This window comes from Pyxicephalus adspersus, chromosome 6 (genome assembly GCF_032062135.1).
Source record: "Pyxicephalus adspersus chromosome 6, UCB_Pads_2.0, whole genome shotgun sequence".
Classification (NCBI taxonomy): Eukaryota; Metazoa; Chordata; class Amphibia; order Anura; family Pyxicephalidae; genus Pyxicephalus; species Pyxicephalus adspersus.
In genome coordinates this window covers 49,058,441-49,077,643 of record NC_092863.1, presented here as the reverse complement: position 1 = coordinate 49,077,643, position 19,203 = coordinate 49,058,441, and the positions used below count along the sequence as shown (strand labels likewise).

The 19,203-nt window shown below is 35.4% G+C and overlaps 1 protein-coding gene across 1 annotated transcript in view; it reads right to left on the bottom strand.

The window, feature by feature from the left end:
- The window catches only part of GALNT9 (polypeptide N-acetylgalactosaminyltransferase 9), a 167,019-nt gene that overhangs the window by 67,329 nt on the left and 80,487 nt on the right, over window positions 1-19,203 (bottom strand). The window contains exons 5-6 of the mRNA XM_072415708.1: window positions 16,821-17,018; window positions 9,558-9,675 (exon numbers count right to left, since the gene is read on the bottom strand). Coding sequence (XP_072271809.1) covers window positions 9,558-9,675; window positions 16,821-17,018 — 316 coding nt within the window. The remainder of the gene's footprint in view (window positions 1-9,557; window positions 9,676-16,820; window positions 17,019-19,203) is intronic.

Here is a 19,203-nt window from a genome sequence, read left to right as displayed (position 1 = left end):
TGCCATTGATTGTCCCCTTTCTGATCACTCATGTGCCATTGATTGTCCCCTTTCTGATCACTCATGTGCCATTGATTGTCCCCTTTCTGATCACTTATGTGCCATTGATTGTCCCCTTTGTGATCACTACTGTATGTGCCATTGATTGTCCCCTTCTGATCACTGACCGCTTTAAAATCATTCTTACCACTTAAAGCGGAACTATTCTTAAAATAAAAAAAAATCACACTTATCCTAACTTCCACAGAGCCCTTGATCCCTCTGGATCTGTTCTCGATTCTGTCCAGCGCCGTCCCAAATTCCTTCTTCATCCTAGCGTTTCACTTCTTCCATCTTATTCTGACTACACTCCTCGAACTTGCAAGTAGCATGCTGTAAATGAAAAAAAAGAGGGCCCATCCCACTGCAAATGCTTAAGATGGGCACTTTTTTCCCATTGCAGGAAAAAGCAATATCTGCGCATGCCCGAGATACAGTGTAACAATGTTTTGTTTCATGGTATTTATTACTTAATTTATATATAGTCCAAAAGTGTGACCTTAGCAAAATGTATTCCTATTTAACATTTAGTTAATCCTAATCAGCTCCTATTAACTGATAAACTCCTTTTGCTCCTCTGTTTTTTAGCCTATTTAATAAATAGATTAATTTTGCATGCCAAATAACATGCATGACAACTGCAAGATGATTATGCTATTGCTGGAAAGGGAAGATTTCCTCATCTAATCATTCTGTTGTGCATGTTGTGAAATAAATAGCAGAACAATAAATTGTAAAAGTCTAGTGCAGTGTTTCTCAACCAGGGTACCATGAAACTTCCAGAGGTCGTATGGGTACCTTGAGCAATAGGCAGTTTCTGCCCCTCAGGTCAGGTCAAGTGGCCCAAAGATTTTTTGGCTATTTGTAAGGATGGCATTCTTACCCTTAACCACAACACTAATTTATTGTGAGCTGTAGATTCAGTAATTATAGCAGGGGTTCCCTGAGACCTGAGAGTTGTTTCAAGGGTTCCCCCATGCTAAAAAGGCAGAGAAGGTTGGTCTAGTGTGTTTCCTGCTGTCTGAGAGGGGCAATCATGGGAAATTCCTATGGAGTATTTTATATTGGTTTAAATAAAATAAATTTAACAATAACAGAATATCAAATGATACATTTTAAAAGTAAAAGTATGCAATAAAAAAAAAGAAAAAAAATTAATTAATTAAATCAATCTTTTAGTTTGAGTATTACTATAGCAAGTCTTTATTGCAGCAAAGATACAGAGATAGCTAAGAATATACAGTTTAGATAAGTCACAGTGAAATCAAGGATAGACATCCCTAAACTACAACTGAAGCACACATTCAGAAATATAGATTTGCTTTGTAGAATAGTTCCAGTTTAAAAAGGAAGCCTGCATTTATCTGTCAGGCCTTTATGCACTATGCCTTGTTAAACACGTCTAGTCTTATGAATTTTATACCTCCAGCTGTAAATGAATACTCATGTGTGGGACATAGCTGTGAATCCAGGCAGGTGAATCTCATACAAAAAATGTGCATCTTAATTGAACTTCTGAGATCCTTCAAATCTTGGCTGGCAGAACAGGGCGTGAATTGAAATTAAAGATGCTTGAACATAGATGCAGGCACCTGCAGTAAGCACTTAGCTGATTCACTCTGTCTGCAGTGCGCTTACAATCATTTTTCTATTTGACTGAGCCGGAACAGACAGAAAAATTGTTTTTCAAATATTAAAGAACCAGCTATTCAAAAAAAAGAAATGTTGTCTTTCATGTACTGTAACAGTACTAAATACAAATAAAATCAAAATGGTATAACATGGTAAATACACAGTGACAAAAATAAATTTAATAGTTATTATGGGCATGTGAGCTTTTTTGCTTTGATCATTGGCACTCCAAGTCTCTCTTGCCAATTCGGATCTGAATGTGTCTACTGATTGTCTAACCGTTCCCCCAGACTCACAATCCCGTGAATATGAGATAAGTCTCTAAATGTTGTGTAGCCAGAAGTATAGTTAAACTGTACTGTTCACTGGGACTATACTGTGCCTGTTTTTACAAATTCACATTAATAGCGACAGTGGGATGGGACATCTAAAATGATAATTTGTTATTTTACTATTTAAATAAATATTTAAAAAGCTGTAATTGTCTTTTAAAATATTCCTTCTTCCATAAAACCTAGTATTCCATGAGGTATCTTTTTAAAATGATTATTATTGCCACTAAAATAGTATTGGGGTATTAGTAAAAAAAAAACCATACTCAGTTTAAGAATGCTACATAATACATGTATTTTCAGCTCCATCACAAACTTTCCTCTGGTGCATATAGAAACATTTGCATTGTATTTATTGGAATATTGATTTCTACAGTCTTGGGAAGAAGCAGATCAATCCTGCTGATCAAAGCACATTCAGGAGTCAGGCAAAAGATTGGCTAAATATATTTTGCTGGCTGCTCGTATTGCCCTGGCTCAGGGAATTCACTTCCCCTTGAGCCCCCTAAACTTAACTGGATAATGGTTAATGACAAATAACATACACTTAATGATGCTCTTGATGTTTTTAACCAAACTTGGAATCCATGGCCAAATGACTTAGTAACCTGATTTCTAGAGCTATTTGGAAGATTCATTGTTTCCCTCTTCTTTCCTTTTGTTTCTTTTCCCCCATTTCTACAAACCAGTCAAAATGCAGAAAAATGATTTGCTATATATATACATTACCTCATGTTTACTCACTTTAATAATTCTATAAATACAGAATATAAACACAGAATTTCCAATTACATATTCATAAGTTGGTTTCATACCTGCAAAACAATGCAGCTAAGTTCAAGAGCCTTTCCACATGTATAGGTTTAGAGAAATAGGTAAGAGCAACTGAGAAATGTAGTTCTGGAGTATTCCTACATCAATAGAATTAGCTCCTAGAAGCTGACCCAGCAGGAATTTTACAAGCATGGTAAAGTCATAGGAATGAACAAAAACTATTTTATGAGGGATAAATATGTCTAATGCCTGGATACACATTTTAGGAATACAGTATGATAATTAAGTATTGAAAAATGCAGTGAACCTGAGTTTCCATGTTACTACCTCTCAAACAGAATTAGGTGGATTCCCTGACATGCACTATTAGTCGCAATATGAAGCAATATGAAAGTTGATTTTGGTTGATTTGATCACAATCAGATCCTTCCTTGTATGCTCTATTAAAGCTAAAATAATATTGATTATTGTTTACTTACTTGTAAATTCACTTGGTATTTTTTTTTCTTGCAGACTAATGTAGAATATCGTATTAGAATACATTTCCTGCAACGTATGTTTGGTATAAATGTTAGCCCAATACAATATAATGACATTAATCAAATGACCTATATATTTATTTCTAAATGCAACAAAGAGTGTTCTCCATGTCTACTTAGATAATACTTTGAACTGAAAAGCCTTTTGTTGTGCAGATTGGGCAAAATTATGTAATATCTGTGGCTGAGGCAGCCAAATGAAAATGCATGAGTAGCTAAGAATAGCATAGCTTCACACATCAAACAGCTGAGCAATGAGCAAGCACCCAAACACCAAGCTAAAATACAAGGAAACTAGTATTTCATTCTAATATAGAAATGCATTATATGAACAAAACCCAACATGTTTATGTTTATCTTATTTTGTTGATGTTGCTAAAGTATTACTATTCCACAGTCCCAAGGATCAGATGAACTGGAAGTCTTATATAAATGTACTTTACCAGCTATACATATTGGTGCAATCCCCTTTAGAGGATACCCAATGATTTCACAACTTATGTGACTGCTGTCACTGCTTTTTATTGACCTTCACTCGATCATGTTGGAGAAGCCTCAGATGTCTGTAATACATTAGGGAGGTAATGTTGGATTAACTCTGGATGATATATTACGCTCTTCGTTCACATCTGGAAATTTAATTTTTGGTGCTTCCTAATCAAAGAAATCAAGGAAAGGCCTTCTGCACATTAAACATTTGATTTACTGACTTCATAATACTTAAAAAAGAGATTACCAAGAAAACCATTGACAATAATGAATTGGTGAATAAAATGTATCATCTCATAACTTATATGGTGATTTAGAATAGAAAAAGACTTAATGTACATTACTGTACTCTAATAAAATTGGATGGACATCTACAGACATTCTGGTGAGGTGGAATATCCAAACCTATTCTGTCAGCAATGAATTGCTACTAGCATTATGCATTCAAATATAAAAAGATCCTTCCCTTTTTTTGTGTGGTGTATTGATTTCATACTTGCTCTCAGATATACACTATTTATTACAAATTGTTTTAATTTGTTTTTAAGATTTACTAGAAATATAGCACATTGGGACACAGATATTTTGCAGTAGCAAGATAGGCCGAGAACTGAGCATTGAGATGCTTAGGCCTGACTATTATGAAAGAGGAAAGTTATTCTGGTATTTTAAAAGTCACTTGACAATTTATATCCAAGCTTTAAGCACATCGGCATCTCTAGGAGATCTATTGACTACATCTAAACATAATTTATTATTGAAGTACAGTGGCAAAAACACAAGGACTGGGATGTCAATAAAAATCAGTGCTGCAATCCATATTCGGTGAACTCAAAAAATGTAATGCCAATTCTCTGTACAATGACAAAAAATGCTGATTGTTACCTGGTACAGCACTTTCAATTTGAAATACAAGCTGATACTGGACTCACTAACATCTATATAACCATCATAAAATTATCTATTAAAAGAAAGATCTGAAATAAATGCATTGAGAAATGAAATCTGTGATGCACCAGCCCACAGTGTAATAAATTGCATTGTGCATTGTGCACATGGGTCAGTGAAGTGCCACATTACATTGGTGGTAGACACGCCCTTTTCATTGGTGAAGTGCCCCTTGTATTGGTAGTCAGTATAATACTCCCTAGATTGTTGGCTAAGAGATCTTTTTACAATGCTGTTCAGCGTGGTGCCCATTAACGGTCATTGATGAAAGGTGCCCCAACAGTGATAGATAATGTCCTTATGTCAGTAGTCAGTGTTGAATATCTCCAATTTGTTTGGGTCAGTAGGAGATGTGCCTTCCTCCTATATTGGTGGTCCATGGTGAAGTGTCCCATTACATTTATAGCTGGTGTAGTGTTCCTTTAGGATAGCAGTCAGTGCTTACATAGCACCATATGTTGGACATCAGTGGTAATGTGCTTCATTGTATTGATGGTCACTAATAAAAGGATTGCTGCCAAGGGTGCCAATGGTTCCCTAGAGCCAAATGGATACTTATCCTGAATAATCTCTCATTTACTGAATAGATGTGCAGTAAAAAAAAATTGCATGCAATGTTACATAAATGTAAAGGTATATTAACCCTCTTCAAATATTGTGCAGACGTATTGTTTGAGAACATGTTCCGTTATGCAGTCTAAATGAGCAATTCATTTCTATCTTAAGAAACTTTTTTTATTTAAAAAAAAATGCTGGATGCATTTTCTTAATGGACTTGCATTGCTCTTTTAATCTCTTTTCTATCCATTCTCATAATATAGTGCTAGTGTCTTGCTGTTCTTTTTCCTGCCAATTCTATTTTATTTATCATGCTGCTTTTGGGATTAAAAAAAGCTATTTCCTGTGTACAGGCCAGACGTAGCAATCTATAAGGGACACATTCTTTAAGCTCAAAGTGATTCTTTGCCTAAGCTCTCCAATTTATTTTCTTACCATTAAAAACATTTTATTAATGCAACAGCTTAAATAATGCCAATACTTTTTTTAATAGTTGACATTTTAGTTGACATTAAAAACATAGGTAGATGGAGCAAATAGCAGTTCAGCAGCTACAGAAGGACATAACGATATTCTAAGAAGCCAATTAATTTTAGGCAGTTAAAGCAACGTTCAGTCATTTCAAAATGGTATATGCCATCTAAAAGGTACTTCTGAAAGGCAACCATATAAAAGCTATTTTCAGACAGGTTTTCTCAAATACATCATATTCCCCCAGTTAATAGACTTTATTTTGTGTAGGTTAAAGTTTTCGTTAGTTATCAAAATGTAATAAATTTGTGGTTTGCCTTCCTAACCTAAGACTTTGGTATCTTGCCAGCATAGAAACATTAATAAAACTGAGAAATAACTGAAGACATTAGGCAAGTATCATATTTTACCTAGAATATTAAATAGGAATGGACCTGTGTAAGCTTGCAGGATAGAAGCACATAACTTTATTGCTACAAGACATGGAGGATAATTTATATTAAGTACTTTCGGTTGTTTACTAAGCAAAGTGAATTATCACTCTGCATCGGATACTTCACCTAACTTAGTGTGGTGAGGCATTACTAACTTTACCCATTTATTCATGTGCCAGCAAAAATCATGTAGATTGCTGCCTACCAGTCCTTGGATATGGTGTTTTTTTATTTTCCTTGTTTCAGGATTTATTTATGTTAAATTAGTGAACCAGTCAGTATTAAATTTCCTGTTTCCAAGGGTAACAGCGTTCGCTGTACTGTACCTCTGAAGAAGCATCAAGAAGCACCCCAGAAAGGAAAGTATGTTGGATCTGCAGAACAACTTTTTTACCTCTTCTCCATACCATAGGCGAAGGTGTTTTTAGTCCAAAGAAAGAACTTGGATATTGCTAAATGCTAAAAGCCTTCCCAGCAGTTTCAAAAACAATATTCTGCATTTAATTACATATATAAAAATATTGTTTTTCTATTTTCCTCTTAAAGCTGATTGCTATTTTTTAACATCATATTTATAAACTGGAACCAGACTATGCAGAAAGAGACCCTGAGAACATAGGTACTGAATTCAGCTCTCTGTGTTGCCCCCAAGGAGATTCTGTCTTTGAAGTTGTTAAGCTACATACACACTTCCAATTATTATCGTTGGAAAACGAACGACGAACGTTCATGCACGATATATATGAACGATCGTATAGCACCGATCCTGCACATAGAGTTAACGACACGATCGTTCGTAGATATTGTACACACAATAGATACGATCGTTTGAACGATAGAGGAACTATGTGCACGACAGGAAAGTGAACGGACGTTCGTTCATCACGCATGCTCTGAACATGGACGATCAACGAACGACCGTACACACGAACGATGTTCAACGATCGTCGCCCAATCCGATCCGTCGGTCCGGTCGTTCGTTTCCAGCGACTTTCCTCGTTCGTCGGCGTCGTTGGTTACTTTTTTACGAACGATTTTTTGCCCAATCGATCGTTCGTCGTTCGATTGGAACGATAAAAATTGGAAGTGTGTACGCACCTTTAGACAGATCATTGTCAGCAGGCAGATAGTGATGAAATGAAATGAAGAATCTAAATTTGTTGTTTTTTAATGGAACAGGAGGTGAGGGACAGTCCTTCAATGGGGACACTTGTTTTACCCTATTAAAGTGGGGCTATTTGAGAATTCATCATGTGCAAAACACCAATGGCTACATGCAAAACTGCATTATTAAACTGTGTGGCTGTGTAAGCAATAGGCATCAACAAGCAAACATATATTGTGATTAAAGTATGCCATCTAGATAAAATGACACCTTTCACCACTGCAATACAGTAAATGGGACCTGACTAGTATGCAGTTATCCATAAAATATTATTAACAAACCCAATTTATTGAGTTGACTGACAATACAAGTTTAGTGCAGTGTGCTAGTTTCAATAACTAGTTCTATCCTCTCAGTTCTGTCAATTCGCTGTCATCTTCTTGCTAGTATGTCAAAGCTTTAGTTAGCACAATATATCATTGACATATGACATTATATCATTATTACATGCAGTTTCCATGGGAAAAGTAAATGTCAATAAAATACATGAGCTGAAACATATACATTATTATGGATGTAGCTGTATACAAATTGTTAAATCTGATGGTCAATTTTAGTTTTAAAGTGCACAGTGCCCAGATTATGAACAATAATTCATTTACTTATGCTCAAAGAAGTAAAAGAACTTTACAAAAAAATGTTAGATTTCTTCAGCTGCTTCTCATGCCAAACTATTCATTTTCAAGAATGACAACATAAAATCTAGATTTGGATTTCAATCTTTTTTTTATCAGCTTAGAAATCCATGCTGGTTATTTACATGAAAATTCTATTAGACTTCCAGTGTAACAGAAAGTAATAGGGAAAGAGCTAAGATTTCAATGGCTCTGTTGTGAACCTTGAAAAATAATATCTTCCATGATGCTATTCAAACTGGCCTCAATACAGTCAAGCAGGCTGGGACCAGATTGAGGCAAACATTTAGGTTGGAAATTTTCTGAACCAAAGTAAGCCCTTTAATTGTACACATTAGGAGGGAGCTGATAACTGTGTGAAGAGGGATCAAATCACTATGTCTACATTAATTAAAAGCTTGTATATACTTGTAATATCAGGGCTGTAAGTGTGTTAGAGAATTCAGTGGTTAACATTATCATAGCTCCCATTAGCCATTGGGATCACTGCCTCCTGTTTTTATTGACAATAGACAAAAATAGGACCTTTTCTTCAATAGGTCCCAAGCAACAATAAAAATAAACTCAGAAAAAATGTTTCTACCCTTCTCCACACTATCCAAAACTTAAAGAATTGTTTTTTTACTAGAGCTGGGCATTGCCATTGTCATGGACAATGCACCATTACCTTGTCCATGCGGGCAAAATTACAATTCACCTGGAAAGGGCCCCATCTATTTACCTTTTCAACAATTCCTTGCCTTTCATTCCTCCTCTGCCATGAAATAAATGTCCTTTCTGGGAGCAGTGACAATACATAATGACAGCTACTAGATGGAAGCACTGTCCATCCACAGTGCTTCATATGCTCCACATCCTCCTTCATAACTCAAATTGCCAAGTATTAGGACAGTATTGAGCCAGAAGAGGAAGGAGATCATTGAGATCAATGGCAAAATAAGTATATGTGGGTCAGAGGTCTTTCCAGTGACAATGGCACCTTGCCCTACATGAGCAAGGTGACAGTGTCCCTTTTAAGCCAATATAGACTTTTGAGAAAAAAGATTTCACCTGATTTTTTAAATCTTGCATATTATGCTTATTAGCCCTGTCAGAATGATTACCATAAAATTGATTTTAATGAATATAAATGCCATTCTGTTGGAATTCCATTTCCTATCAAATGCCTTTTAACCTTACCTCTATTCAGATAGAACACCCATTAGCAGCAGAACTACTACTGTGTAAATTAAAGGCAATATATAAGTAGAAAGCTAAGTATGCATATGCCATCCCTTGCAATGTTTGTAAGGGGCACACAGTTCATCAGTCTTAAAGCCTACAAGGCAGCACAATCTACCATTTAGTATATTGACATACTCTACCCTGCTATAAATTGTATTTAGTGTCAACCTGCCGCCAGTGAGTTATATATCTCAGTTGGAGTTCTTCCATTGCATTTAATCATTCTACCCATATATTACTGAAAACAATGCATGCATTTAATAGATGTGATCTCACAAATGACACTGCATTATTGCTAAGTGAGTCTGAACACTTACTCTCATGCCAAGCTCAATATTTTCTCCACCGTACACCTCCATGCCAGGATCCAACAGTCCAATTTCTCCGAAGTAAGCTCTGTCCACCACAAAAGAGCAGCCAATCATTGCTGGAGTCCTAATATAAAAACATAAAATAAGTATCCTCTTCATAAAGCTGGGTTTTCTCCATGTTGGCAGCTAAGTATTTATATCATTGCATGCTAAAAATGTAATTAGGTCGTAACAAAAAAAAACAAAAAAACCTCCCAAGTTCTGAAGTGATATTTTGGCTGTGAACCTAGATGTTTGCATATTTAATAGAATATGAAAGGTTTAGTAGTGTGAGACAAAGCAGACTCAACTATGGAAATAAAAAACAAAGGTCTTTTAAAGCAGTTCTAATGATCATTGCATGCCAGTAACAAATGCAGTCAGACTTTTCCTCTGTGTTCATTCTGGATCTGACACAATTATTTCTCATACTTCTAACACTTGGTTAAAATCTGGGTATGGTCAATACCCCTTTGCCCTAAAGTCTAAGAATTTAGCTGCTTGAACTTTAAATGTTCTTTAAATTTAGAACTAAAATATTATATTAGCTTTACCGTGCTAAGTCATTTTTAGTTTTGCTATGTCTGCAGCTTTCATTAAAGCAGACCTAAACTCAAAGTTTTTACCTTACATAAAGGGGTAGACAACCCTTTTATATAAAGTAAAAATTTTCTTTTTTTTAAATGCAACATCCTTTTTTTAAAAAGCCTCCCCAGTGACAGAATGGTTGCTCAGTGCCTTCCAGGATACTTATGTTACACATCTCGGAAGGGGTGCATGCACTTTGAGATTGTCTCTCTTTTTTTCCTCCTTTACAGCAGGCTACCCGATCTGGCACCTGTGCAGTCCAAGAACAGGTGAGGTAGCAAGGAGAAGGAAAAAGAGGGCTGCAGATGGTGGCATTCGGTGCTTCCTCTGTACCAGGACGAAGAAAAATTCCAAGAGGATGCAGGACCTGATCAAGGAAAGATCCAGTACAATCGAGGGATCTGCAGAAATGAGAGTAAGTGTGATTTTTTTTATTTTTTGGTTTACTTCCTCCTTAAAATAATGATCCTGCAATAAAGGACCTTGTTCATGCACATCCTGTAATAGGGTGACAGCTCTTCCCAACTGTTCTCCTGCTTTGTCCCCTAAACAAAAAATCTTCTGGTAGAGGCTACAAAGGCTAATGTTGACACTGCAAATCTACTGTAGTCATCATCAGCAAACCCATCTTAGAAATATTGTACAGCGATGGCTGGAGTGCATGAATGTAGACAAACAGAGGCTTCAAAAAGGCAACCAAAAGACACATAAAATCAGTACACTATAAATATAGGCTACCCTATATTAGATTACAAATATAGTTTGATACACAAGGCTTTATCAAATATGTGAGGCTTTACTTATATATATATAGTTGTGCATTATACAGGTCATTTATTTCTCTGCTTATTTTCTGTCACTGTAAGTCTGATAGAAAAATTCAGTTTGTACACAAGTGGTAAAGGGAAATGGGTCACTTTTTTTCCCTAATATTGATTTTTCTTTAAATGTCTCTCCTTCATAGAAATATATTACTCAGAAAAAACTGGTAGTAATTCACCAATATGTAGAAAAGGACTGAACCACTGACCCTTTTCAAGGTCACAGCCAGCTGCTTTCTAAGCCAAACTGTCATTTGCAAGAATGCGCACTGCATTACAGGCCCAGAGGGTGCAGATGTGTTTGATATCTGATTTCCTGTAAGCATTTCTTTTTAACACATTTTCAGCACAGGCTGCGAATTTCTGATGAGAAAAGGCCACTGATGTAGTATGTGTCTGGACTGTTTGTGGTCCCTTGTCAATTCAAGGCTAATTCATTCTAGTTTTCTTTTAGTTTAGTAATATATCATGTTATTCTACCCAGCAACTTGTTGGAACCAAGGTTAATAATCAAGGTCATAATTTATGTATTTTAAAAGAGGAATCCTATGAAATATACCAATGTAATGAAAAATAAATTTGTTAGTTAACATCTCTGTACTGGATGTTCAGAATATATGCACAGTAATTAGGAGCTTCTATATATGGGCAGCAAAAACAGGCATTCATAGAGCATCACCAAGGCTTCCTGACTGCTCATTAGTTCCAGGAGTTCCAATAGCCTTTAAGTTGCCAAGAATTAAATGCTGAGATGTAAAATTGCCAAGAAATGGAAATATAAATGAAATATATATATATATACCTCCATATATACCTCCAGCACAGCTGATCTCAGCTACAATAAAGAGGAATTAGAACTTTAGTGACCTCTGGGCTGGCTGATCATATTTTAGAGTATACAGGGGACCAGGAATTTTTTACCTGTAGGTATTGAATTCTGCACCTTCTTTAGTGGATGGTTCTTTTCATCACAACTTACTGATGTGGGCATTATGGGGAGGGGAGTTTTTTCTTAATTCTTAACAGAAGTATTATCATTTTATATATGTATTTTGTAAAGAGTTTATTTAAGCCTAAAACAGTGGTCAGTGGACAACAGTTGCGAGATGCAGTAAAACTTCAGTAAAAAACTGCAGTAAAAGTAAAATCTAAATATATAAAGCCTGCCTGCAGCTCCACTATAATTTCTTGCTGAATGTGTGAACTCATTGTAAAAGCTATTACCAGTTGATAATAAATAATAATTTACAAATCAAATTAAGTGGATCTCTGCTCTCTGTTTTTTCTAATCACAGTAAAAGGTTACCTGGTGAAATCATTAAAGGGTGAGTCAAGTTAAAATTAAAGTAAATCTCTACAAAGTAAAAAACATTTTCATCCCAGAGAGTTATCTACAGAACAGTTGATTCCACTATGAATGTTGGGTTCCCCTAACTTTTTTTTTTTAGAACAATGACTTCCAGTAGGAAAACAGGCAGCAATAAAAACTTGAGGGAAAGGCTAATCCTTCCTTACTTTATTCAAAACTAAAATAAAAAATGAGCCTTGCTTTTACATACACTGTGAACAAGCTGTCTTTACAGCTCCTTACATAGAAAATGTAATACAGGCTCCTAAAGGTATCAATCAGTCTTTCCTAAAAAAAAAATCAAAATATGGAAAATTATGACTTGATCATGCAGCTCTGTACTGTTTATTAAAGGGGATGCTTATTTGTTGACGACTTATGGAAATACTGATAGATAAAAGATAATCACAGCCCAATCTAAGCACCGAATTCAAGGACTGATAAATAGCACTAGACAAACTTGTCTTGAATGGAGAAGTGTTGGAGTTTCATTTATCCTAGCTGCAGCATTTCATATAAAACTGAAGATAATATGTTATATATATGCTTCTAAGAAGACCTTTAGATTGTATTATAGATACTTTCTCAATATTATTCAGCTAGTTCACATCAGTTTTGTCTGCATCCTCATATAGTTAATAGGCAGGATAGTGCTACAGGCAAGAATCAATATGCTCATGTCATGTGTGATATATGTGCTGCTACCAAACTAGTGACACATTTGTATTATATTGTTTTCTTTTTCTTCAACATATTAAAGAAAGAAGGACACTTTGTTCTCTTGCTCATACATACATTTTAATTGTTTTCAAAATTGGTATGGAAAACTATTGTACAAATGTTTAACTGTTAAAATTGTTAGTTACATATCTACACACAGCTAGGATTTTGTTTCAGACGTGAGCATGGTTCCTTACTTTATAAACTACCTGAGCTCCCAACCTAAATCATATACACTCACCAGTCACTATAGTAGGTACCCCTTGCTAATTCCAGGTTGGATAGGTTGCAGAGATTCAACAAGGTTCTGGAAACATTTCTTAGGGTTTCATATTGAGGTGATAGAAGTGTGCAGTTTCTGCAGTTTTGGTGGCTTCCATGAAGCAAATCTCCAATTTCACCATATCACTGTAGAGGCCATTTGAGTACAGTGAACTAATGTTCAAGAAGGCAGTTTGAGATTATTTGAGCTTTCTGACATGGCACGTTATCCTGCTGTAAGTATTCATCAAAAGATGCATACTATTACACCACCAACAACCAGAACCATTGGTACAAGCCAGGATAAGTCCATGCTTTCATGTTATTGATGCAGAATTCTGACCCTACTATCCAAATGTAGCAGCCGAAATTGACAGACAGAACCGACTCTGTAAAAAGAGGGTTGTGCATGAAAATCCCAGCAAATCAGGAATTTTTGAAATATTCAGACCAGACTGTCTGGCACCAACAACAATGCTGTGCATATAACATGAAACTTAACCTAATTTACCTTTCTTACACATTCTGACTCTTAGTTTGAGTTTCTGCTGGTTGTCTTGATGATTTCTACATGCCTAATTGCATTAAGTTGCCAACATGTCATTTGAATGGTTTAGATATTTGCATTACCAAGCAGTTAAACATGTGTACCCAATAAAGTGGCTGGGGAGTGCATATATCAATCTATATACTGACCGAAGGCTTCACTTCTTAAAGGTACCTAAACACACCAAAAACTCAGACTTAATAAATGCAGAACTAGTTGTCTAGGACTTCAGTACTAAAATGGTTAAACAAGATTTTACTAACTACAAAGCTGTATTTATAATCTTTGTTATCCTACTGTTGCTATTATACTTTATGAGTACATTTACATTGTGATCTCTGCATGTAACAGGTTATCTTTGACTCTCCAGCCGATGCTCAGTAACATTTCCAGGCATGCTGTTAGAGCCAGTGATATCCCAGTGCAGCATTTGTCCTTTGGTTATGTGAAGTGAATGAGAAAAGAATGTCTCGTTCTTTAGAAGTGAATCAATGTAATGTGCAGAGTTTGATATTAGCTGTATAGTGAATCAATTTTAACACTTCCTTTGAGGGCATATACAGACAACTGCTGTGACATTTATGTGTCTGTGTACATATTAAGAGCCTGTACAATATTTCCTTTTCAATGAACGAAACAATGAATTAGTGAGTGTTTCCAATGGCATGATATTTGTGTACGTGTTTGGCTTTGTTTCAAATTTACATACATAAATTACAATCTTGGTGTGCCAAATCTTGCCAATTGGAGGATCATTCTGTTGCTTTAATCGAAAGTAATGCATGGTATGTATCTTTAGACGGTGTATATGTCAAGTAAATATATTCATATTCAAAGTAAGAGAAAACCCTAACTGAATGATATTTAGTTGGCTAAAGTACTGTAGTACTTGTCATTTCCATAGAAAGCTTGTATGACAGGGGGACAATGGAGGAGAATATTTACAGGACACGGAAAAAGTGTTGCCACCCTTAAAAAATGCCTGCAATGGGATTTCTATGGCAAGATTACCAGATAATAAAGGTGCAGATTTATAAAGACTAAATATGACTTTACATAATCAACAAATGTGTTTGCTTTAACCCTTTCACTGTCTATGGCATATTGCATAGATAGTAGATGTACCCATTCCTTTGTTACCATTGACATACATAAAATTTTATCTTTAGCTTGAATCATGCTAGGTCAGGACAAAACTGATTTGTCTATTAGAATAATATTATTTTACTGTATTTATATAGCACCATCATATTACGCAGCGCTGTAAGAAAATCCATAGTCATATCACTAGCTGTCCCTCAAAGGGGCTCACAATATAATGTCCCTCCCTCAATATGTCTTTAATACAGTCTAAGGTCAACTTTGGGGTGCCAATTAACCTAACTGCATGTTTTTGGGATGTGAGAGGAACCCGAGTATTCAGAGGAAACCTACGCAGACAGGGGGAGAACCTGCAAACTTTTCGGACCCAGCACTGCAAAGGCCAGAGTACTAACCACTGAGCCACTGTGCTGCCCTTAGATGTGCAAAAAGTGTGGCTGTGCTTAGCAGCATAAGGGTTGAAGCCATTGTAAGGTTTTAAGTGCCCGGGAAAAGAAATGTACAGATGACCTAAAGGGGTAGATTTACTGAAAGAATGGATACTGTTCACCTAGCAAAAAGAATGTTCAGTATACCTAGTCAACACATTTTATACTATCATTACCTTTTTGAATGATTATTCTCTTTGAATAGTTAATGGCTCGTACATTTTTATTACATCAAACCCCATTTATGATGTGAACGCTAGTTTGCTTCAGTTTACCCAATCTGTTTTGTTAGATTCCATTTCATACGTTACTAAAACAGGCCAAATGTCTGCTAAGTTAATGCAGATTTTTAATGGAAGATAGAGAACATTATTAATTGATGCCTTGAAGCAAGTCTCATTAAACCAGACTTATAGGATATATCAGCTTGTATTCTCCAGGTTCTTTTTAAATTAGGTAAATCATTCTTGTAGGGTGCCGATTATATTTACTTGCTTTAAGGATAAAACTCTTGATTTACATTGTACAAATATTAGTTACATTTACAAATAAGGATTTAGTGATTGCATTCCAGGATTTATTCACTCATTTTTTGAGTAATAAACTAAGCCTTCAAATAGTATTTTCTGATGTTTAGCACAGTGGGCTGTTTTTGGCAATAAATATTTATGTTAATGTATACTGTTCATAGTTATATTTTACCAGAGCTTTTGACATCAGTTCAAAACAGTTCTGAGAACATTCAGAATTTCTTCCAATTGCTGTTGACCTGTTTTTAACTGTTTGGGCTGCTTTTGGATTCCTATAGACAAATAGGAAGATATGCATTTCAAAAGCTAAAATAAAAAATGTTTCTAAACAAACCACTCGAGAAATGAAGGCCAGTAGGTGGTGTGAATACACTTTTCTAAACATATATTATATATAGATCGTTCCACAAAAGTAAAGGTAGGTCTTTATTGAATGTCCCTTTTATGTGTTTACAAGGCTCTGATTTATATATATATATATATATATATATATATATATATATACTTATTTATCTACCTGCTAAACTCCATAGCCAAACTAGAGACCAAAATTGGTCCTGGGTGTGCAAATTTCACTTCTTTACACTTAGAAATGGCACTGTGCTGGTACACAGTGAATTATTATTATTTTATTTGGAAGTCCAGCATAGGAATCAATTGCTCACTGATATATATATATATATATATATATATATATATATATATATATATATATTTTGTTTGAAAACCAAATTTAGGGGCTTAAAAATAATGAATTTTTTTTTTTTTTTTTGTTTTTTTTTTTTTTTTTTTTTTTTTTGGGAAGAAGCAACTTTTTAAAATTATTATGGGTAAACAAGGTAAAGAGAGGATTGCTGTACACAATAGTAAAAAAAAACTGTCTCACCTGATTGGAGCAGACTCATCTCCTTTCTCTAGCCAGTCCTGGGGAGGAGTGATGTACATGCACCATAAACCCCAATTATATCCATGAGCTGCATTGGCATATTGTTGGACCTCAAATGTGTTGTACTTTATATTGTCAATTGCAGGCAAAATGATTCTACTTCTGTCTTCTTTGATCCTTGTAATGACAGGCTCAGCCCTAAATAGAAAACAGTGATTATTGGTGATTAACATTTTACCAGACCTTGTAAATTTCTCTATGTCAGACCCACTATGACATTGGTATCTGTGCCAATATAACTAGACTAAGCATAGCTATCACAATAGGTGGAAGGCTGTATTAGACACTCTTGATTTTTGGCAAAGGAACACTTGGGTACTAAGCTGTGCTGTAAAGAGTACCGTAGACCATACAAAACATCAGCATCAGTTTACTAAAAATGAATATACTCTTGCTGTTTGTCACTAGAACATTATCAGTTCAACTAATAATAAATATTTGGTCACCCTACATCTACTACAAATATATATTTTTGGGACACACAGGTCAAGATTTACTAAGAGTTATTAAAAAGACATAATAAAAGACTTTCTGTATTACACAAAGCAACAAATTAGATTTACATCTTCATTCTGCTTTTGGCATTTTGCAGGACTGCATCTCACTTGTGTCTATGGGGAACTAAAGATATTTTTTACACTTTACTACTGGAAACGCAATATTACATGTAATTTTATTTTTAGTATTGTTGTCTGAACTCCAGGGAACCAGCAGTGTGTATTTCAGTTGTGTATTTAGCTGCTTTCATGGAGTTACATGACCGGTTTACCATCCAAAAAGTTTCTTATTTTGTGTAGCTTCTTATGGGGGAAAACCGCACCTCTAGTTAAAGGATAATCTCCCTTTGCCATGAGATTAACCATCCGCACATATATATTTCAGCACATCCTGTCTAGCGCCTAGTTCTAGCACTCCCATACCCTATTTGAGTTCTGCAGTAAAGGGGATTACAGTGATCTGACATTTAGACAGATTTGGGTACTTACACTGTGCATTGTATTTTAATTGAATACACATTGGCATGTATTTTGTTGTTTTTATTTCTGCTTGGAGTATTTCTTACACAGATGACATGCTCTTAAATGCACTTCTTCATCCCTTCAACTGTCATTGGACAGCTGGCATTCTAAATCAGTGGTCAGGTAACAATAACATGGTGATCAATAATATGTGATCTATATGTTAACCAATTGCAGAGAACATTGTTTTATGTACATGTTTTATGTTTTTCACATTTGTGCCTTGAAATGGAAAAGATTATAATTTATTTCCTTAAAAACTATTAGACGAAAGCTCTTCGGCTACAAACACACGTCAGATGACTCTTCTGATAATTACCTCAGGACTGATATCGGACGAAAATCTGGCATGTGTACAGCACTTATTGTCTGTTCTGGCGGATCTACGACTTACGAAAGATCATATTGAAAGTAAAGGGGAGAGGTGCAGCAGGGTGCCACTCAATCGCTCTCAACGCAGAACCGCGTTGTATGTACAGCGCTCATTCATACATCGTGTAGTCTTTCATTGTGGGAAAGGATCATAAAAGATCCTTTCCAACGACAATTATTTCACGTGTGTACCCAGCCTTACTGTCCAGAAAACATCAGTTTGAAAATGTGGTTACTTTAAAAGTACAGTAGAAGATAAAAAAATTGGCTAGACTTTTGCTTTAATACATAGCAATATTGTAATAATGTATTAGAACTGGAAACATATAATTCAAAGTTTAAATCTCCTTGCATCTCCTTGTAAAATTAGCAAAAAGAACTTGCACAAATGAGATAGATCTTTGTATTGCAGGGATTCATTGTATGTCTTCAATGGGTATAGATTTACCATAAAAATCTCCATTAGCCAGTAGCTATAAGTGCATTTGATGAACCATGTTCACACCGATGCATTCCCAGATTAAGGAACTGCAATAAATAGGACAGGATGAATCTATCTGCTTTTGCCTTTTATTATATGCTTTAATGCAGGCCAAAATATTTTCTCCCTCTTAGATTTTTCTAAATGGGTGATAAAAGTCCTAGAGGTTAACAGAGCTGAGTTTTGCTTTATGATCCTTTTTGCTTTTTGTTATTATTTGCATTGTGTCTATATATTTTCTTCATAGCTCTTATTAATATTTCAAGGAAATATTTCTGGCACTGCACAATGTGACTGACGGAACATTAAGCCATGCTCTAATGGGTGTAATAAGCTGTCACTTCTAGGACATCCAAAGTAAGTAATTATCTCGTTCTCAGTCTGCTCATTCAGGCAACAGGCAACTTCATGTTCCACAGAGAGAATGAAAGGCTGATAGTGCTTCAGCACA